This window comes from Pseudoliparis swirei, chromosome 7 (assembly GCF_029220125.1).
Source record: "Pseudoliparis swirei isolate HS2019 ecotype Mariana Trench chromosome 7, NWPU_hadal_v1, whole genome shotgun sequence".
NCBI lineage: Eukaryota > Metazoa > Chordata > Actinopteri > Perciformes > Liparidae > Pseudoliparis > Pseudoliparis swirei.
Genome location: NC_079394.1, coordinates 762,280 through 782,832, shown reverse-complemented (window position 1 = coordinate 782,832; position 20,553 = coordinate 762,280). Strand labels below are relative to the sequence as shown.

The 20,553-nt window shown below is 50.5% G+C and overlaps 2 protein-coding genes across 3 annotated transcripts in view; one reads left to right on the top strand and one right to left on the bottom strand.

The window, feature by feature from the left end:
• The first annotated feature begins 338 nt into the window (after positions 1-338).
• p2rx2 (purinergic receptor P2X, ligand-gated ion channel, 2) lies at positions 339-4,125 on the top strand. The gene is made up of 12 exons (XM_056419365.1): positions 339-552; positions 1,080-1,215; positions 1,334-1,405; positions 1,489-1,564; positions 1,649-1,745; positions 2,328-2,408; positions 2,491-2,644; positions 2,787-2,917; positions 3,003-3,093; positions 3,170-3,235; positions 3,327-3,404; positions 3,600-4,125. The coding sequence occupies exons 1-12, from the start codon at positions 386-388 to the stop codon at positions 3,696-3,698; spliced, it is 1,248 nt and encodes a 415-aa protein (XP_056275340.1). The 5' UTR covers positions 339-385; the 3' UTR covers positions 3,699-4,125.
• Positions 4,126-5,168: 1,043 nt separating this feature from the next.
• The window catches only part of pole (polymerase (DNA directed), epsilon), a 29,128-nt gene continuing 13,743 nt past the window's right edge, over positions 5,169-20,553 (bottom strand). For both annotated transcript variants that reach the window (XM_056418941.1, XM_056418942.1), the window contains exons 29-48: positions 20,235-20,444; positions 19,576-19,788; positions 19,351-19,497; positions 19,121-19,261; positions 18,883-19,036; positions 18,630-18,736; positions 18,211-18,387; positions 17,874-18,097; positions 12,382-12,602; positions 12,083-12,287; positions 11,821-11,994; positions 11,439-11,564; positions 7,367-7,499; positions 7,079-7,277; positions 6,868-6,999; positions 6,535-6,728; positions 6,245-6,445; positions 6,031-6,156; positions 5,564-5,653; positions 5,169-5,475 (exon numbers count right to left, since the gene is read on the bottom strand). In XM_056418941.1, coding sequence (XP_056274916.1) covers positions 5,353-5,475; positions 5,564-5,653; positions 6,031-6,156; positions 6,245-6,445; positions 6,535-6,728; positions 6,868-6,999; positions 7,079-7,277; positions 7,367-7,499; positions 11,439-11,564; positions 11,821-11,994; positions 12,083-12,287; positions 12,382-12,602; positions 17,874-18,097; positions 18,211-18,387; positions 18,630-18,736; positions 18,883-19,036; positions 19,121-19,261; positions 19,351-19,497; positions 19,576-19,788; positions 20,235-20,444 — 3,297 coding nt within the window. In that variant the 3' untranslated portion in view covers positions 5,169-5,352. The remainder of the gene's footprint in view (positions 5,476-5,563; positions 5,654-6,030; positions 6,157-6,244; positions 6,446-6,534; positions 6,729-6,867; positions 7,000-7,078; positions 7,278-7,366; positions 7,500-11,438; positions 11,565-11,820; positions 11,995-12,082; positions 12,288-12,381; positions 12,603-17,873; positions 18,098-18,210; positions 18,388-18,629; positions 18,737-18,882; positions 19,037-19,120; positions 19,262-19,350; positions 19,498-19,575; positions 19,789-20,234; positions 20,445-20,553) is intronic.

Here is a 20,553-nt window from a genome sequence, read left to right as displayed (position 1 = left end):
TTTCATTTTTATTTGACCTATTATTCAATATATTACATTCATGAAGAAAATATAACAACATTTTCATGACAAGATGTAGCAAAACACTGGAAATGAGGAAAAAATATTATGGTACAAAATTGTAATACCTTCTAAACTCAAATAAACATTTTATATTATTCAGATTTTACGTATGATCATTTAGCAGCTACACTGGTCAGAATAAACGGACTCACTAATGCATGAGTTCACCACAGCTGAACCCCACCCCGTCTCCTCTCCTGCTGCTCGATAGAGATGCAGTCTGGAGTTGAGCAGGAACAGAGAGTAAGAAAGAAAAACAGTGAGAGAAAAAAAACTGGAGACTGAATTCTAGAGAACTAAGACTTCACAAGGACATAACAGAATGAGTGAAATATTTAATAAGTTCCTCATGGGGATGCGTGACTTTTTAAAGGACTATTTTCTTGGTTTCTGGGACTATGAGACACCAAAGGTGATGGTGGTTAAAAACAGAACTCTTGGAGCCATATACAGAAGCGTTCAGTTTCTGGTGATCACCTATTTCATCTGGTAAGCTTCATGTTTGTGTACCTGCATGCTCAAAGAGACAATCTAGGAAACGGAAAGGCTTTAGTAACTTCACTTTGTTGATTATTCTTCATATTTTGTTATCAGATGCACCGTGTTAGTTATAATGCTACTTGTAGGATTGAAGAAATAATTAGTAATATGCTTTTGTGTAGAAAAAAGAGTGTATACTGATAAAAAACAAATGTCCTTCTCATTTGCAATTGCAAAAACAAATCACATGATGATGGAGTTAGAGAATGTATAAATCTATGTTCATTGGTACATGCTGTTTGAACTTAGAATACTTTACATCTGTGAAGATAACACTATCATGTTATTGTTTTAAATCTTAAGCTATTAGATTTGATGACTGATGTTTTATGATTCAAGCGCGTCAGATTTCCTTCTGCTCTGGGCTTCAGCACAGAGGGCTGAGCAGATACACGGTCATCTGATACCTCCAAAATAAATCAACTCATGACAGAAAATGTGATGTTGCTTCTGTTTGCTCTATCCTCCTCCTGAAGGTATGTCTTCATAAGTCAGAAAGCCTACCAAGACAGTGAAACTCGTCCTGAGAGCTCAGTCTACACGCGGATGAAAGGCATCGCAGTTCATGGAGATGACATCTTGGACACTGTAGAGTATGCTCGACCCTCAGAGGTGAGTCAGGAGTAAATGCTGCAATGCAATCCAGGAAGTCCCCCCTCCTCCTCATGGTGTCTTCACGGCAGCGTAAACCCGACTGACTTGTCGTGTTTTTGTGGCATTTCCCTCGCAGGGTGGCGATGTGATTAGTACAATATTAAGACGAGAAGTTACCTACGATCAGAAGCATGGACACTGTGCAGAGGTGAGAGGTCAACGAAAGCTTTCCAAACAATAACATCGAGGATGCAAGAACAGACAACGCTGTAATGGGTCTTTTCACTTCAGCATTTCAGTGTTAAGAATGCCAACTGTACGAGAGACTCTGACTGCGTGAAGGACGAGATGGACTTCGAAGGCCATGGTTCTGCTTTTACAAATCCACTGTTCAAGCTTTGTTGGTCTGTTTTTGCCACATTTTGAAGCTGTTTTAAACACTTTCTTACAGGCAAAAAGACCGGCAGATGTGTCCAGTACTACAACCTCACCTTTAAAACCTGTGAGATCCAGACCTGGTGTCCTATTGAAAAGTATGGTCGTGTAAGGTAAGGCAAATGGGAAAATCCAAAGGAAAGGGAATGGGGAAAAAAGTCCTCACATATCTCAAATTATGATAAAAATAAGTAAAACCATAAAACAGGACAGCGCTATATTGAAACTGTATTATTCAAGAGGTTTATGTTGCATCATTCAGCATATAGGAGTAGAATTAGTGAGATGAACACACATCCTATCAACTCTTTATTTGAGCAGTTGACCTTTGAAGTTCCACTGGAAACAGTTTGGGATAACACATTCAATGAAAGTAATTACAATTAAACATTTTGGTCAGGAGAAATGACTTGTTGGTGATTGGTCACTTTATGCTGGTTTAGATGAGTTCACATTGTCCACAAGAGTAAAAGTAAAGAAGTAAAGTGTTACGCTCTCGAATACAACGTCCAGCTGGCTTCATGTCTAGCAGGTAGAACAACTGAACTTAAGGAATCAACCATAAAAAACAGTTGTAATAAAAGAGACAGATGCAACTGTAAAGGCTCCACCATACATGGTGGTTCATATTGAACTGAAACCAACTGAAGATGGAATAAAATCTGATTCCTCTGATTATTTGGTGTCTTCAACAGAGAGCCACCATTAGAGAAGGCCATCAACTTCACAGTGTTCATCAGGAACTCCATCCACTTCCCCAAATTTAAAGTTCTGAGGTAGAGTACGGACACACACACACACACACACAGCCAGAGAGCTGCAGACATTCAGGAGATGTCCTGTTCTTGTGCTTGGCAGGGGAAACATCAAAGATGTTTCAAGCAAGCGCGACATGAATAAATACCTGAACAAGTGTCACTACGATGAGGAGAAAGAGCCCTACTGTCCCAACTTCCGGCTGGGTTACATCGCAGATAAAGCCAACGAGGACTTCACGGAGCTCTGCAAGACCGTGAGTTGTTTTCAACCCGTATGTCTTATTTTGAACAATGCACACTACCTCTATGATATGTGAAGGATGTATGTGTTAAAAATGAGTTACTTTTGGACAATGTAGTCCAGCTTAAGAAGAGATCTGCTGTGTTGTTGTTCAGGGAGGCGTCATCGGGGTTTTCATCAACTGGAAATGTAACCTGGATCTGGATCCTTCCAACTGTAAACCCACGTACTCTTTCCGTCGCCTTGACCTCCGCAAGGATCAGGCTAACTCTGGTTACTACTACAGGTGAGCTCCAGCCTGGCCATGGTGTTCAGTGTGTGAGGCTGCTTGTGGTGTGTCCCGCCCCTTGTCATTTTATACAATTGTGCAGGTTCGCCAAATTTTACAGTAAGGATGGAGTCGAGTCTCGGACGCTCATCAAGGCCTACGGCATCCGCCTGGATGTCATAGTTCACGGACATGTAAGTGGAAACTCTGTCCTTTATTTCCAGCTTCCTGTGGCTGTCATTATGCTATCTGCATGTCATTGTTTTTCAGGCTGGTAAATTCAGTCCCATCCCAACCATCATCAGCACGGTGACTGCTCTGACCTCCGTTGGGATTGTGAGTCTTCCCTTCGTTCTCCAGACTTTAAGGTGAAAGCTGTCGCTCTTTGCAGAACACACAGATGTTCCTCTTCATGTTGCCCCTCTAGTGCACCATTTTCTGTGACTGGATCCTGCTGACTTTTATTGACAAGAATGAAGTCTATAGTGATAGAAAATTTGACGCGGTGAGTAAACAAATCATTGTTATTCAACCTCAACACACATGGGTTCATTAGAGGTTGAGTCTCTAAAACGTAGCTCAAAAGATGAGCTCAACAGTCCATTTTTACAAATATAAATGTATTCAAGTCCATCCTTTGGTAACAATAATGTGCTTGAATACATTTATAGTCAAGCTGATTGCTGGTTGACCTCCGCAGGTCATCAAGGAGCCCGCCGTGCCCCCCCCCACAGCGCTCAGCCACATCAACAGCTTCGGCTCAAACCATTCGGACCTGTCGGAAGGCGTCCCGCTGTAACGCCGCCTCAGTCCCACCTGGCCAAGAATGTGGAAGCCCCTCCATCAGCTGTGAGCGGCTCTGGCCGCAGCAGCTCCGCTCTGGGCGCCATGCAGTGGAAAGGAACGACGGAGGAGGCATCGCCCGACAGACGGCCGGTCGCCTCAAAGTCTGTGCCGTGGATTCAGCTCATATATCACCTCCAACCCCGATGGACACGAACGTGTGCGACAGTGAAGTTAATTGTTTGTCTTTCACTTGACATGACATTGGAGTATGGAGGAACATGACGAGCTGTGCTCATTTATATCAGTGTATTGTAGACATCCAGTGCAATACCTTCTATCAACTCACGGTCATACTGGGATTCACTGTAGCCTACTACTATATCATGAAACATTGACCTCTGCTCTTGTAATTCTGCATTATTAAAAACTAAAGCTTGTTTGAAGAACCACACGATTCTGATTCATTTCCTTTGTGTTTGGATGTGACGAGCATCAGGATGCTGGAGGAAACAGCCAGCAGACGCACCACCAGAGCAATGAGCAGTAATCAAATAACACCGACATTTCCCATGAAATGGTTTCTCTAACAAGATTGTGGGGAAGAGTGAATCCATCTGATGCTGAGAGCAATACACAAGTCAGCTGTGAAAAATGACTCAGGACGAAGGTCTACTGGGTGGAGCTGTGCACGATGGCCGGAGCAGCCCGTCACATGTCAGCTGTGAGGTACTCGTTCATGTGAAGAGCTGCAGTCGTAGAGTGAGCCATCTTTAACTGGGAGTGTTGGTTTCTTAATGGACTCCAGAGCGAAGCTCAATAACCGCCGTCTGATCGAGGATGTTTTTAATAACGTAATGGCAGCAATGCTCCGTCGCCCTGTATGATCAGCCTGCGTCGGGGAGAAGAGAGACAGACGATCTCCTCGTGCCTGAGATCTGAAATGTGATTACTGGTCCGGTAGACGTCATCCAACGAGGTTAGAGCGAAGGACGTGCATGGTTCAGGAGCCAGACCGGCTCACAGCCAACGGGATATTCACATTCAGCAACAGTAAAAAGTAAAAACACAATTCCCAACCTCAGATCTGTTCAGGCGGAATTTAAATGTTAAAACGGCCAGAAAAGGTTGAGATGTGCAAAATACCCTCAAACATAAAACTCAAAAACAGAGAAACCTAAAATATGTTTGAAATTGAGTCAAAAGAATGACAAAGCAGTTTGCAATGAAGCACCGATAGCAGCATCCGACATGCGTTTGGCGTTCCGCTGCGAGGAGTCCAAATAAATGGGGGGTCGAGTCAGAGTAGTTCAGGTCACGAGCCACAACCGACACATGAGCAGCCAAATGGGGAGGAAGCTCAGCTGGTACTGCTCATTAAGGAAAGTCCCCAGAGGCAACGGCACTCAGGATGTTGAGGACTTTTCTTTTGAGGAAGAGCTGCAGTGCATTTCTACAGCAGTCAAATAACTGAGCAATGAAAGCATTCAGTTAAAACACAATATTTATTAACAGTCACACCGTTAAATCATTTTATGGCATAATTAAGACTTCGAACATATCTACAGTCCACATATTTATCCTTAAACTTGATCCTGATCACAAAGAAAGAAGAACGAGTGCATCAAAGTGGGATGGATGGATGGATGGGGGGGGGTTGGATGTCCCGTTCATTGAGCGCTCTGCCTGATCTGGGGGCTCATGAAGAGCAGCCAGGCGATGGTCTCCTCCAGGAAGGTCATGCTGTAGTGGGACGCGATGTTGCGAAACACCGTGATCTGATCAGAGAGGCTCTGTACATGGAGAGAGGGAAACCGTCAGAACACAACGGAGACAATCAAACACTCCCATCACTGAAGTGATGAATTTGAAAGTAGGAACCTTGATTGGGAATGTGAGGTCAAAGTCTCCGGCGCACTTGCAGTAGAGAGGCATGTTGGCTTCCTTCACTCCTTTACATTTGGAACACACCTAGAGGCACAGAGGGGTCAGAGCGGCAGCCTCAGCTAAACTACCAAGTGTTGTGTCACAGATTCTGACCGTGTTTAAATTATTCACAACCGACATTTTAAATGATGGGACCCATAATACTACCTAGTAAATCTTTACAACAGAGATTCACAGAAGAGATTCCCTCTTCCAATACATTCATTATGTTAAAACATATTTTTCTTCCAAGGATATTTTGGCATTTGCCTTTATTTGATAGTGACAGCATGGCTAGAGAAAGTAGACATGGGGCGGGGGGCCATACAACAACACATTACACTTTATATGAAAACCTCGAGGACAACGCCCAAACGCTTATCGACTCATCATTCATTGTGTATTAAAACATTTATAGTTACCAGGTCCTGCAGCGTGTAGCTCATCAGCTTCTTCTGCAGAGCGTCCACTAGAGCCATCTCGATGCACTCGGTCTCATACTGCGTCTGGCAGTTGGAGCAGAACCACTGAGGCAGAACCGACCCATCCTGAGAAGAGGAGCCCTTCATTCAACTGGAATCACGAGCAGGAAAAGCATTCAACATTACGCCAGCGTGTCGGTGCTCGTCCTCTCACTTGTGCCACAGATGGGTCCTTGCAAAGGTCGAGGTCACGACAGAAATTGCACTGGTGGCAGATGACCTCTGGGAGGACGTAGGAGCTACAGGGGTCACAGAACTGGGCTTCCCCCGAGAACTCCCCGACGTCCACCAGACGCAGGAGGTCTCTCTTCAGCTTGTTCACCTGGTTCACGATGTTGGCGTCCAGTGAGAGGACCTGGACGGACGGACGATGAGAGGGAAATCATGACATCATTCAAGATGTGAAAACAAAAGCTGCGTCAGCTGGAGGACGTGGTAACATACCTGGCAGACATATTTAATGAACTCCAGCGCCGGGTTGTTGAGCGGCAGGTGGGATCCGGGCAGGACGGGGAACATCTCGGAGGCCTGGTTGACGCTCCGGGTGCCCGTCACCTTCTTCTGGATCTTTTGAGTGATGGTGAAAAAGTTCTGCGTGAGCTCGTTGGACACATATTCCTGGGAGAAGGAGATCATTCCTGCGGGGGAGTAATAATAAAAAACATCCCATCTGAGAGGAAATCGATCTAAATGCAATTAAACGTGTATCAGTGTAACCGACACTCGTCTGTGGCGACGATAATGAGTGTAATGTTCCGAGTAACTGAAACATCTTACCAGGAAGAGCACTGAAATCCCCCGCGGCCTGCTGGGAAGCCTGGCTGCCGCCGCGCCTCTTGACCGGCGTTGCTCCGGGAGCGCTGCGCCTCAGCTCCTCCTTCATGCTGTGGTAGACGGCTGCGATGTAAGCTGGGCGGAACGTTTGTGCGTCAGAATCGGCGACAGGAGAACACAAAACCATCAAATCGAGGATGGATTTATCTTTTACCGGAGACAATCATCAGGAAGTATTTCTGGCAGGAGGCGGTTTGGGGCAGATACTGCATGATGTTCCAGTTGCTCTCAATCAACTCCTCCACCTCCTCCGTCTCCCCGTCATCTTCCTCAACATCGGCTCCATCCTCGTCTTCCTCCTCACTGCCCTCGTCTCCCTCCCCCTGGTTCTTTTTCTTCTGTTTGGCTGCTTCCTGCAAACAAACAAACATGGAGCAATGAGTCTGTTCCGCCTCATGAGTGTTCAACACACATCGAAAGGGGAAGCTTCAGTTTGGCCCACCTGGCCGTACACGACGCCGGAGGGCAGCTTGCCCTTCACCCCGCCGTAGTTAGATGGATCCATCCACAGCAGGAACTCCCAGCATCGGGAGAAGGAGATGGACAACGAGTGGAAGATTTCCTTGGAGTGGATGCTGGAGGAGAAAATCATTCATTACGATACGACACGAGAGACTGGAGAGTTGTTTGAATGAAAGACCGTGTTGACATGTTGGAATGACTCCTGTCCTCCCAACAGGATTTAAACTCAGGTCATAATCATCAGCAATAGTTTTGCCAAACGTTAAACCAGTGGATCCCAAACTGTGAGGCGGCGAGGTCTAAAGGCGGAGAAGTGTCTGAAAACTCTGGCAGCAGACAGCTTGAAGCCCATCCATCCACCCATCCATCCATCCATCTGTCCATCCATCCACCATCCATTCACCCACCCACCCACCTACCTACCCATCCATCCATCCACCCGTCCACCAATCCATCCATCCATCCACCCATCCGTCCACCCACCCATCCATCCACCTACCCATCCACCCACCCACCCATCCACCTACCCATCCATCAACCCATCCATCCATCCATCCACCCACCAATCCATCCATCCATCCACCCATCCGTCCACCTACCCATCCATTTACCCATCCATCTAACCATCCATCTACCCATCCATCCATCTAACTACCCATCCATCCATCTACCCATCCACCTACCCATCCACCCACCTACCCATCCATCCATCCACCAATCCATCCACCCACCCGTCCACCTACTCATCCATCCACCCATCCATCCACCCATCCATCCACCTACCCATCCATCAACCCATCCATCCACCCATCCATCCACCCACCTACCCATCCATCCATCCACCCATCCGTCCACCTACCCATCCATCCACCCATCCATCCACCCACCTACCCATCCATCCATCCATCCACCAATCCATCCATCCACCCATCCATCCACCCATCCATCCACCCACCTACCCATCCATCCATCCACCCATCCATCCAACTACCCATCCATCCATCCACCCACCCATCCATCCGTCCATCCACCCAACTACCCATCCATCCACCCACCTACCCATCCATCCACCCACCCACCTACCCATCCATCCACCCAACTACCCATCCATCCATCCGTCCATCCATCCATCCACCCACCTACCCATCCATCCATCCATCCACCCACCCACCCATCCATCCCTTTATTCCGGGGTCTGGTCTCAGGCAGCAGACCCAGCAGGCCGACCCAGACTTCCCTCTCAACCTGTTCCCGCTCATGTGGGGGTCCCAGGCCAGCCGTGAGAGGTAGTCCCTCCAGCGGGTCATGGTCCTCCCCGGGGTCTCCTCCCATTGGACGAGCCTGAAAGACCTCTAAAGGGAGGCGTCCGGATCAGATGCCCGAAGCCCCTCAGCTGACTCCTTTCGCAGGAAGCCCAACAAACTAAAAAGACACAAGAGCCACGGAGAGAAGCCACTGGAGCTCTTCAGAGGAAACTTGGTGAATACTTTGTAGAAGAGGCATCCGTGGGCAACAACGCACAACTGGCCTCAAACAAGGTCACACACAACGCACAACTGGCCTCAAACAAGGTCACACACAACTGGCCTCAAACAAGGTCACTGTTAATATTAATCTGATTTATTGAAGGGGCCGTAATGTCTAGGTTCCGGCAAAGCATCAGAAGAGACGCACTTTGCCTGTGAGGAGACAGAGATATTGTGTCTGCAGCTCAAGGGCAGCTACACGCCTGACCGTATTCAACATTCACACTTGTTATCAGTATTTACACATACCAAGAGGGGCGCACGGCCAACAGACAGCCCCCACCCGGGGGTACGAGGGATGGGATATGCACCTGTGACGAGATCTGGGTATAAAAGATGGAATCTTGATGTGCTAAAAGGTGTGTGGTTGTCGGGCCTCGACTTGCATGTTGAGGAGAGCTCCCCGTGGTTTGTACTTTGCTTTTGATCAGTGAATAAACGTCTCCCTAAAGGAGAGAACTACAGCAGACTCGTAGTATTGTATAAGCTCTTCCAGGCTGTTCAATTCTGAATTACGTTACAGTCACACACAACATCGCACAACTGGCCTCAAACAAGGTCACACACAACTGGCCTCCAACAAGGTCACACACAACTGGCCTCCAACAAGGTCACACACAACTGGCCTCCAACAAGGTCACACACAGCATCGCACAACAGTTTTCTGAGTACGATGCAGAGCAACAGCTGACGTGTCCTGAGGCTTCGGGGCGTGACGCTCGCTGACCTCGGAGAAGTCTGTGGCTTTCTGCACTGACCATGGCTGGGAAAAGACAGACGTGCCGTCAAGGTTTTGACTGATGTTATCAGCGTTGTCAATTTCATAAAAACAAGACCCCTGAAAGCGAGATGTTGTTTTTGTTGACGTCCGTTTCCCATGAAGCTCAGCGGCTCTCAGGAGGAAACGTGTTTTCGAGTCTTTGAGCTCAGAGACTTGTGTCTTCTACCGGACACTTGAGCACTTGGAGCTTGTCTTTCAGGCTTCGGGCGCCACACTGACACAACCAGCAGCATCAGAGCACTGAGTCCCCGCATGGCGCCCTGCAGACGGGCAGAACATGCAGTGTAAACGATGGACACTACTCGCCCTCAACGGGCGCCATCTTGGCGACGTAGCGGAAGAGGAGGAGCCCTTTCGCCAGCTTTTCATTTTATTTCTAAAACAATGGCGGACGAGATGGCTACGGTAGCACAAGCGGTCGACCACGGAGGCTCCTGCCGCGATGGTGGAGGTATCGCAGTTTCCACATGGGGTGGAGAAAGGTAAACAAGGGATAACAAGAGGGCAAGAAGTGCTTCATTTGGTCACTTTAAGTTTGGCGGGTATCGTGAGCAGATTTGCGTACGTCACTCCCGGCTTAATTTCGCGGTTGCCGTGAACAGATTTGCGTCCGTCACTTCCGCCAAGTGGTGAACGTGAGTGTTCCATTTGAGACAGACTCATCAGACGGAGGGCACCACAGATGTCAGGGCTCTGTGTTGCAGTGCACTTCGTAAAGTGTCCGGTAGACACAGCCTAAACATCCGTCATATGACGCGTCATGCAGGAGTCAGGACAGAGCCATTGGAACTGTACACATATTATTCTGCAAAGAGGAGGTGGACTCAGTTTATCATTTATTTCTTCTTCTTTCAATAAAAAATTCAGCACGGACCAGTTTGTTAGCAGTTTGTTGTGGCGCTGCGGCACCAACACTTTTATTTTTAAGTGGGCAACAGCAGAAGTTTGAGGCGCTGCATTAGTCTAATGGGCGGTTTGCTTTACAGGATTCAATTCCCATGATGGAGACCGAACAACAAGCTATTTAATCTATTTTAGTGTTCCGACTTTAACTTCAAACTACTGACGACAAACAAACACAAATATGGACTTATATGGACTATAATACAGGTATAGTTCAATTTGTATAATATTATATATGGATGCAAATACGACTACCGTTTATACAATTCACCCGGTGCCACACCACCTCATGGCTCCCGGTCAAGAACAGGATGGACTTCAGACTTCTACTCATCACCTACAAAGCCCTGAACAACCTGGCCCCTCCCCCTCCCTCTGACTCCTCCCCCTCCACGCTCCAACCCGTTGCCTCAGGTCCGCCGGCACAACCGCTCTGAAGACCATCAGGACCAAGCGCCGGACCTGGGGTGACCGGGCCTTCTCAGCACCCCCCCCCCCCTCTGGAACGCTCTCCCATCCACATCCGTCAGGCTCCCCCCCGACCATCATTTAAGCCCTCAAAACACACCTCCTGAACTCTTTCCCCTGCTGACCCCTGACCCCGATACGACCCACAGCTCCTCCCGTCTGCTTTCCTTCTCATTGTTACACACGTCCTGTTAGTTTGTTCTGTCTGCTCTCTTTCTGTTCTGTTCGTGTCCCCTGTGAAGCGTCTTTGGGTACTAGGAAAGCGCTCTAGAAGTATACATTATTATGATATGATTATACAATTGCATAAATCGAGTGATTACATTCCTTCATAAAGCACATATCCATACTGGCTCCAGAGGGCAGTGTCTGACCTGTTGGTGATGTATTCCACGTAGCCGATGGCGTCGTCTATTCTGCGTTTCTTAGTGCACAACATGATCCTGTTGAAGTTCCCGTACACCACGGTAGAGCCAAGACGCTTGAACTCTGAAACCAACCTGACAGCAGAACAAGAGAATGATTCATAAACAATGGCGTTGTTGCCCTCATGCATATAAATTGGTGGAGACATATACGAGGTATAAAAGATAAAAGCATCGTGGTGAGAATCACAGATCACAAGTTTAACCCAACTCTAAACCAGACATTAATAATATTCGACCCAAGGACAGATCAGCAAAGCAACAACTCAGATGGGTTGCCCTCAGTCGGCTGATGCATCACACAACATATAGAGGCCGATGCGTCACTCACTGCAGGAACACCTTCTTCATCATGTTGTGCAGCGTGCGGTGCAGCGCGGGGTCGTAGAGCAGAGAGCTGGGCGAGCGCAGCCAGCGGTAGAAGTGCATCACCTGGTTGTCGGCGTACACGTTGTGGTACTGCGTGATCTCCCTGACCCAGCCAACCACCATGCTCTTCAAGATCCTGCTCACACAACATGGAGGTGAGGACAACACGGCGTGCTTCCCTGCCCCACCTGACCATATGCATGTGGGTTTCAATGTTTACGCACCTGAAGGTGTTGGAGCACAGCGCCGTCTCATCGTAGCTCGCGAGCGCGCTGGCTCCCTGGTTCCCCGACATCATGTCCTCCAACGAGGCCTGCTGGATCACATCAAAGCTGACCCCCAGACTGGCTCCACCCTCCATGTCATTGACGTGTTGCGACTGGAGGATGGTGTTAACTGCCAGGCTCTGCAGGTCCAACTCCACACACACTGCAAGAAACAGAAGCAGACAGAGAAAGACGCTTAAAATAAAATATACAGTCCTGTTGGAGGCAGATTAATCGTGTTCCCGGTGGGTGAGCACCTGTGGAGTAGCATCCTTGAGCATTGATCTCCACGGAGGCTTTGTCATCACTCTCCATGACCAGGCGACTGTCATCGGCCTCTTTCCCCCCGAGGTCGGGCCTGGCGGTGGGCGAGAGCCACAGCAGGTGGTTGTGTTTCCGTAGATGTCTCGCCAGGAACAAGTCTGAGCCGAAGATGGACACATCTTGAGGCAAGTTGCCCACGGGCAAGTGGTAATACCTGTGTGGGAAATTATATGAGTTTTACAACTTTGAATGTTTCCTGTAACAAAATCTGAATGTGTAGTCTCCCACACTGTCCTCCTATAGGAGCGTAGTCTGAGGGCCGTCCTCCTATAGGAGCGTAGTCTGAGGGCCGTCCTCCTATAGGAGCGTAGTCTGAGGGCCGTCCTCCTATAGGAGCGTAGTCTGAGGGCCGTCCTCCTATAGGAGCGTAGTCTGAGGGCCGTCCTCCTATAGGAGGCGTAGTCTGAGGCCGTCCTCCTATAGGAGCGTAGTCTGAGGTTGTCCTCCTATAGGAGGCGTAGTCTGAGGCTGTCCTCCTATAGGAGCGTAGTCTGAGGCCGTCCTCCTATAGGAGCGTAGTCTGAGGTTGTCCTCCTATAGGAGCATAGTCTGAGGTGTCCTCCTATAGGAGCGTAGTCTGAGGGTTGTCCTCCTATAGGAGCGTAGTCTGAGGGCTGTCCTCCTATAGGAGAGTAGTCTGAGGGCCGTCCTCCTATAGGAGCGTAGTCTGAGGCCGTCCTCCTAGGAGCGTAGTCTGAGGCCGTCCTCCTATAGGAGCGTAGTCTGAGGCTGTCCTCCTATAGGAGCGTAGTCTGAGGCCGTCCTCCTATAGGAGCGTAGTCTGAGGCCGTCCTCCTATAGGAGCGTAGTCTGAGGCTGTCCTCCTATAGGAGCGTAGTCTGAGGTTGTCCTCCTATAGGAGCGTAGTCTGAGGCTGTCCTCCTATGGAGCGTAGTCTGAGGGTCCTCCTATAGGAGGCGTAGTCTGAGGTTGTCCTCCTATAGTAGCATAGTCTGAGGGCTGTCCTCCTATAGGAGCGTAGTCTGAGGGTTGTCCTCCTATAGGAGTCTGAGGGCTGTCCTCCTATAGGAGCGTAGTCAGAGGGCTGTCCTCCTATAGGAGCGTAGTCCTCCTATAGGAGCGTAGTCTGAGGGATGTCCTCCTATAGGAGCGTAGTCTGAGGGCTGTCCTCCTATAGGAGCGTAGTCTGAGGGCTGTCCTCCTATAGGAGCGTAGTCTGAGGGTTGTCCTCCTATAGGAGCGTAGTCTGAGGGCTGTCCTCCTATAGGAGCGTAGTCTGAGGGTTGTCCTCCTATAGGAGCGTAGTCTGATGGCTGTCCTCCTATAGGAGCGTAGTCTGAGGTTGTCCTCCTATAGGAGCGTAGTCTGAGGCTGTCCTCCTATAGGAGCGTAGTCTGAGGCTGTCCTCCCATAGGAGCGTAGTCTGAGGCTGTCCTCCTATAGGAGCGTAGTCTGAGGCTGTCCTCCTATAGGAGCGTAGTCTGAGGCTGTCCTCCTATAGGAGCGTAGTCTGAGGCTGTCCTCCTATAGGAGCGTAGTCTGATGGCTGTCCTCCTATAGGAGCGTAGTCTGAGGCTGTCCTCCTATAGGAGCGTAGTCTGAGGCTGTCCTCCTATAGGAGCGTAGTCTGAGGCTGTCCTCCTATAGGAGCGTAGTCTGAGGGCTGTCCTCCTATAGGAGCGTAGTCTGAGGCTGTCCTCCTATAGGAGCGTAGTCTGAGGCTGTCCTCCTATAGGAGGCGTAGTCTGAGGCTGTCCTCCTATAGGAGCGTAGTCTGAGGCTGTCCTCCTATAGGAGCGTAGTCTGAGGCTGTCCTCCTATAGGAGCGTAGTCTGAGGCTGTCCTCCTATAGGAGCGTAGTCTGAGGCTGTCCTCCTATAGGAGCGTAGTCTGAGGCTGTCCTCCTATAGGAGCGTAGTCTGAGGCTGTCCTCCTATAGGAGCGTAGTCTGAGGCTGTCCTCCTATAGGAGCGTAGTCTGAGGCTGTCCTCCTATGGAGCGTAGTCTGAGGCTGTCCTCCTATAGGAGCGTAGTCTGAGGCTGTCCTCCTATAGGAGCGTAGTCTGAGGCTGTCCTCCTATAGGAGCGTAGTCTGAGGCTGTCCTCCTATAGGAGCGTAGTCTGAGGCTGTCCTCCTATAGGAGCGTAGTCTGAGGCTGTCCTCCTATGGGCGTAGTCTAGGCCTCCCAGGGCGTAGTCTGAGGCTGTCCTCCTATAGGAGCGTAGTCTGAGGCTGTCCTCCTATAGGAGGCGTAGTCTGAGGCTGTCCTCCTAGGAGCGCGTAGTCTGAGGCTGTCCTCCTATAGGAGCGTAGTCTGAGGGCTGTCCTCCTAGGAGCGTAGTCTGAGGGCGTAGTCTGAGGGCTGTCCTCCTATAGGAGCGTAGTCTGAAGGCTGTCCTCCTATAGGAGCGTAGTCTGAGGGCTGTCCTCCTATAGGAGCGTAGTCTGAGGGCCGTCCTCCTATAGGAGCGTAGTCCTCCTATAGGAGCGTAGTCTGAGGGCTGTCCTCCTATAGGAGGCGTAGTCTGAGGCTGTCCTCCTATAGGAGCGTAGTCTGAGGGCTGTCCTCCTATAGGAGCGTAGTCCTCCTATAGGAGCGTAGTCTGAGGGCTGTCCTCCTATAGGAGCGTAGTCTGAGGGCTGTCCTCCTATAGGAGCGTAGTCTGAGGCTGTCCTCCTATAGGAGCGTAGTCTGAGGGCTGTCCTCCTATAGGAGCGTAGTCTGAGGGCCGTCCTCCTATAGGAGCGTAGTCTGAGGGCTGTCCTCCTATAGGAGCGTAGTCTGAGGCTGTCCTCCTATAGGAGCGTAGTCTGAGGCTGTCCTCCTATAGGAGCGTAGTCTGAGGCTGTCCTCCTATAGGAGCGTAGTCTGAGGCTGTCCTCCTATAGGAGCGTAGTCTGAGGCTGTCCTCCTATAGGAGCGTAGTCTGAGGGCTGTCCTCCTATAGGAGCGTAGTCTGAGGCTGTCCTCCTATAGGAGCGTAGTCTGAGGCTGTCCTCCTATAGGAGCGTAGTCTGAGGCTGTCCTCCTATAGGAGCGTAGTCTGAGGCTGTCCTCCTATAGGAGCGTAGTCTGAGGCTGTCCTCCTATAGGAGCGTAGTCCTCCTAGGAGGTAGTCTGAGCTGTCCTCCTATAGGAGCGTAGTCTGAGGCTGTCCTCCTATAGGAGCGTAGTCTGAGGGCTGTCCTCCTATAGGAGCGTAGTCTGAGGCCGTCCTCCTATAGGAGGCGTAGTCTGAGGCGTCCTCCATAGGAGCGTAGTCCTCCTATAGGAGGCGTAGTCTGAGGCTGTCCTCCTATAGGAGGCGTAGTCTGAGGCTGTCCTCCTATAGGGAGCGTAGTCTGAGGGCTGTCCTCCTATAGGAGGCGTAGTCTGAGGCTGTCCTCCTATAGGAGGCGTAGTCTGAGGGCTGTCCTCCTATAGGAGTGTAGTCTGAGGCTGTCCTCCTATAGGAGCGTAGTCTGAGGCTGTCCTCCTATAGGAGTGTAGTCTGAGGCTGTCCTCCTATAGGAGCGTAGTCTGAGGTTGTCCTCCTATAGGAGCGTAGTCTGAGGTTGTCCTCCTATAGGAGAGTAGTCTGAGGCTGTCCTCCTATAGGAGCGTAGTCTGAGGGCTGTCCTCCTATAGGAGCGTAGTCTGAGGTTGTCCTCCTATAGGAGCGTAGTCTGAGGTTGTCCTCCTATAGGAGCGTAGTCTGAGGCTGTCCTCCTATAGGAGGCGTAGTCTGAGGCTGTCCTCCTATAGGAGCGTAGTCTGAGGGCTGTCCTCCTATAGGAGGCGTAGTCTGAGGGCTGTCCTCCTATAGGAGCGTAGTCTGAGGTTGTCCTCCTATAGGAGCGTAGTCTGAGGCTGTCCTCCTATAGGAGCGTAGTCTGAGGCTGTCCTCCTATAGGAGCGTAGTCTGAGGCTGTCCTCCTATAGGAGCGTAGTCTGAGGGCTGTCCTCCTATAGGAGGCGTAGTCTGAGGCTGTCCTCCTATAGGAGCGTAGTCTGAGGCTGTCCTCCTATAGGAGCGTAGTCTGAGGCTGTCCTCCTATGGAGCGTAGTCTGAGGGCTGTCCTCCTATAGGAGGTAGTCTGAGGCTGTCCTCCTAGGAGCGTAGTCTGAGGCTGTCCTCCTATAGGAGGCGTAGTCTGAGGCTGTCCTCCTATAGGAGCGTAGTCTGAGGCTGTCCTCCTATAGGAGCGTAGTCTGAGGGCTGTCCTCCTATAGGAGCGTAGTCTGAGGCTGTCCTCCTATAGGAGTGTAGTCTGAGGCTGTCCTCCTATAGGAGCGTAGTCTGAGGCCTGTCCTCCTATAGGAGCGTAGTCTGAGGCTGTCCTCCTATAGGAGCGTAGTCTGAGGCTGTCCTCCTATAGGAGCGTAGTCTGAGGCTGTCCTCCTATAGGAGCGTAGTCTGAGGTTGTCCTCCTATAGGAGTGTAGTCTGATGGCTGTCCTCCTATAGGAGCGTAGTCTGAGGGTTGTCCTCCTATAGGAGCGTAGTCTGATGGCTGTCCTCCTATAGGAGCGTAGTCTGAGGGCCGTCCTCCTATAGGAGTGTAGTCTGAGGGTTGTCCTCCTATAGGAGCGTAGTCTGATGGCTGTCCTCCTATAGGAGAGTAGTCTGAGGGCTGTCCTCCTATAGGAGCGTAGTCTGAAGGCTGTCCTCCTATAGGAGCGTAGTCTGAGGCTGTCCTCCTATAGGAGCGTAGTCTGAGGTTGTCCTCCTATAGGAGCGTAGTCTGAGGTTGTCCTCCTATAGGAGGCGTAGTCTGAGGGCTGTCCTCCTATAGGAGCGTAGTCTGAGGCTGTCCTCCTATAGGAGGCGTAGTCTGAGGCCGTCCTCCTATAGGAGCGTAGTCTGATGGCCGTCCTCCTATAGGAGCGTAGTCTGAGGGCCGTCCTCCTATAGGAGCGTAGTCTGAGGGCCGTCCTCCTATAGGAGCGTAGTCTGAGGGTTGTCCTCCTATAGGAGTGTAGTCTGATGGCTGTCCTCCTATAGGAGCGTAGTCTGAGGGTTGTCCTCCTATAGGAGCGTAGTCTGATGGCTGTCCTCCTATAGGAGAGTAGTCTGAGGGCTGTCCTCCTATAGGAGAGTAGTCTGAGGGCTGTCCTCCTATAGGAGCGTAGTCTGAGGGCTGTCCTCCTATAGGAGCGTAGTCTGAGGGCTGTCCTCCTATAGGAGCGTAGTCTGAGGGTTGTCCTCCTATAGGAGCGTAGTCTGAGGGTTGTCCTCCTATAGGAGCGTAGTCTGAGGGCTGTCCTATAGGAGTGTAGTCTGAGGGCTGTCCTCCTATAGGAGCGTAGTCTGAGGGCTGTCCTCCTATAGGAGCGTGGTCTGAGGGCTGTCCTCCTCTCTCTCCTCATGATGTAATCTTTCATCCTTTACGTTTTAACTGTCTTTAATGTGTTGTACGGCGACCTTGAGTGCCTTGAAAGGCGCCTTATAAAATAAATGTATTATTATTATTATTGTTATACCTGGCCATGTCGAAGGCCTGGGACAAGCAGCTGTCCAGGTTGAGGTAGTGGCGGACCATGCGCCGGGCCCCGTGGCGTTGCCAGTCCAGCACGTTGTAGCTGATCTCATCGACCACATGCACCGGGACGACCGGGAACTCCTCCAGCACCGGCATCGCCGCCGCCAGCCGCCGCAGCTCCCAGTTAGACTGCACGGCGATGAGGGTGGGCCCGCGGCGCTCCTCCTGTCAACGGAAACAGGTTGAACATCACCGATGTATCCTCCACATGAACAGAAGCAGCAACAGGGGTGCATGAATGGATTAGATAGTATTTAAGTGGCTGCGTTGTGTTTGACCTTGTAGTTGAGCAGGATGCGTTGAAGGGCGCGGTTTATAGCCTTCGCGTCATTCTCAGCTCGGACCTCAAAGTTGTGTTTCTCTGGAGGCAGGAGCTCTTCGCTCGTCTTCTCCAGGAGGGCGGTGCGCTCGGCGGTGTAGAGGTTGCTCAGGTTGGGCATCTGGTTGCTTCGGACCTTGGGAGATAAAAAAAAAAAAAATCGACCTTAAGGCTTGTTCTCCGCCAGCTGGAGAGGAATGCGTCGACATAGATATCTGCCTTATTTCTTCTTTGGTAAATAAAAACAAATCTACAATTAAGCTTTCACTAAAGCCGCCATGCGTTTGCTGGCACTGGAGGAACCTCACTGGACAGGATACGAGTAGAAACACCAAGAAATAAAAACATGTTGAATAAACAACAACATGTTGTTCTCACCGTGTCCAGGACGAAGATGCTGGCTTTGCGCTGAGACGGGATGAAGAGGCCAAACAGAGCCTTGTGGCCCTGACTGTGGTGATACAGGTAGATGTGGCGAATACTCCCTGAGAAGAGAGGAGACATAACCGTGTAAAACTGGTCACAGATGAAGTGAATGATCACATGATTACAGGACAAATATTAGGTAAATGATGAATACAAAATACAATAATCCTATAAGATCATTGCGACATCGAGATAAGGTTCTCACCAGGCTCCAGGTAGCTGAACTGGGCCAGAGAGCGTCTCTCCAGATGCTCCAGGTCAAAGGTGTCGGCCTCCCTGCCAGCCAGATCCCTCACGACATGTTTATTGACCATGCTCACGCATCCGAGCTGCACCAGGGCACGGAACAGCAGCGGGACCTGAAAGAGAGCGTTCTGTTCACGATGACATGCAGGCGGGACGAGTGAGGTGCTGATGGCCTCCCGGAGGGGTCGAGGTGATACCTGCGTTTCGTAGACGCCTTCGATGTCCGGAGCCGACAGGTCGGCGTTGATCTCGTTGATGTGCTCCTGGTACATGTCCTCTGGCACGCAGTACTCGTACAGGTAGTACACGATGTTGGAGCGAGGCAGCAGGCGGTTCACCTGAAGGCAGAAAAAAGGATTTGATTAACTTTATATTGACAATACGTTTGTAAAAAAATTATTTCTTACTACATTTTCTTATTGCTTGCCTTTTTGTATGTGGCTCCTCTCTCTTCCTGTTTGGGGACTTTCTGATTGACGTAGAAGACCCGGGGGATGTTGAGCTTCATGCAATGGAGGTCATGACCAATCACAGCCCACAACTTGTACAGCCCAGGATGACTGGTCTCTGCAATCTGAGAGGAACACGAGCGTATTAGAGCGTCTGTGCCCGTGTTAAACTAGTGGCCGATAGTGTGGCGACTTTCCCTCACCTGCACAATCTGCCACGGCATGTCCAGGACGCTGCGTGCCGTCCTGCGGAGGAAGCTGCCCAGGCCGGTGGTGGGGCCGTCTCGGATCACTCCTCCTCCTCCGGGTTGAGCTTCGCCGTCCAGCAGCCGCCTCCTCTTCTTCCTCTCCTTCCTCTGTCTCAGCTGCAGCTCCCACTTCTTCTTATGGTAACGCAGCCACGACTGACGCTCCTCCTGGACACAGACCAAACCCTTCTTTGAACGTTTTGTAATATTACTTTGGGAATACGATAACAAATTGTTTCAAAGTATCTGTGTCATGTCCAATGCATTTAATAGACCTGTAGTGTTAAAGCGCTTTGCTAGTCTATCGACCAATCAAAGCGCTTTAACACTTCGTGACATCATTCACACACTGATGGGAGGGGCTACGAGGCAAGGTTCCACCCGGCCATCAGGAGTAACTAACATTCACACCGTAGGCACAGCTGCGGGAGCAACGGGGGTTAAGTGTCTTGCCCAAGGACACATCGATACGGGCGAGCGGAGCCGGGGATCGAACCCTCGATACTCTGATTGAAGAGTCACAGTTGCCCCATTATAATATTTAAATATTTCCAGAAGAAGAGGAATCATCTGACCCAACAGGCAACACTCTGCGCTGGTCGTCGTTAGCTTACCCGCGTCTGTCCCGTCGGGGGGGGCGGCCCCAGGATCTCCCTCCAGGACTGAGTGAGCTCCACATCCTGAGACTCCACCTGGCTGTCCTGCCCCTGAGACGCCCGCTTCCGCTTGGTGCTGATGAGGATGGCTGGCTGCAGAGGTTTGGCTGGAAGCCCAAAGTCCTCTATGTCCGCAGCGTGGCCCGCTTCAAGAGGCTGGTGGGCCACCTGGGAGAAGAGAGGGCTTTCAGGAACAACCGCGGGGCATCGAGGGGCTTCAGGGGGCCGGAGACACCGCCTCGAACCAGAGGGGAGGCGGCGTGGCCAACATCTCGGG

Excerpts from the sequence above, each read along its gene's own strand:
- p2rx2 (XM_056419365.1), top strand. The coding sequence starts at position 386 with ATGAGTGAAATATTTAATAAGTTCCTCATGGGGATGCGTGACTTTTTA. Across the intron at positions 2,409-2,490 it reads CCCAAATTTAAAGTTCTGAG|GGGAAACATCAAAGATGTTT; the intron begins GTAGAGTACGGA and ends TGTGCTTGGCAG. Across the intron at positions 2,645-2,786 it reads TCACGGAGCTCTGCAAGACC|GGAGGCGTCATCGGGGTTTT; the intron begins GTGAGTTGTTTT and ends GTTGTTGTTCAG.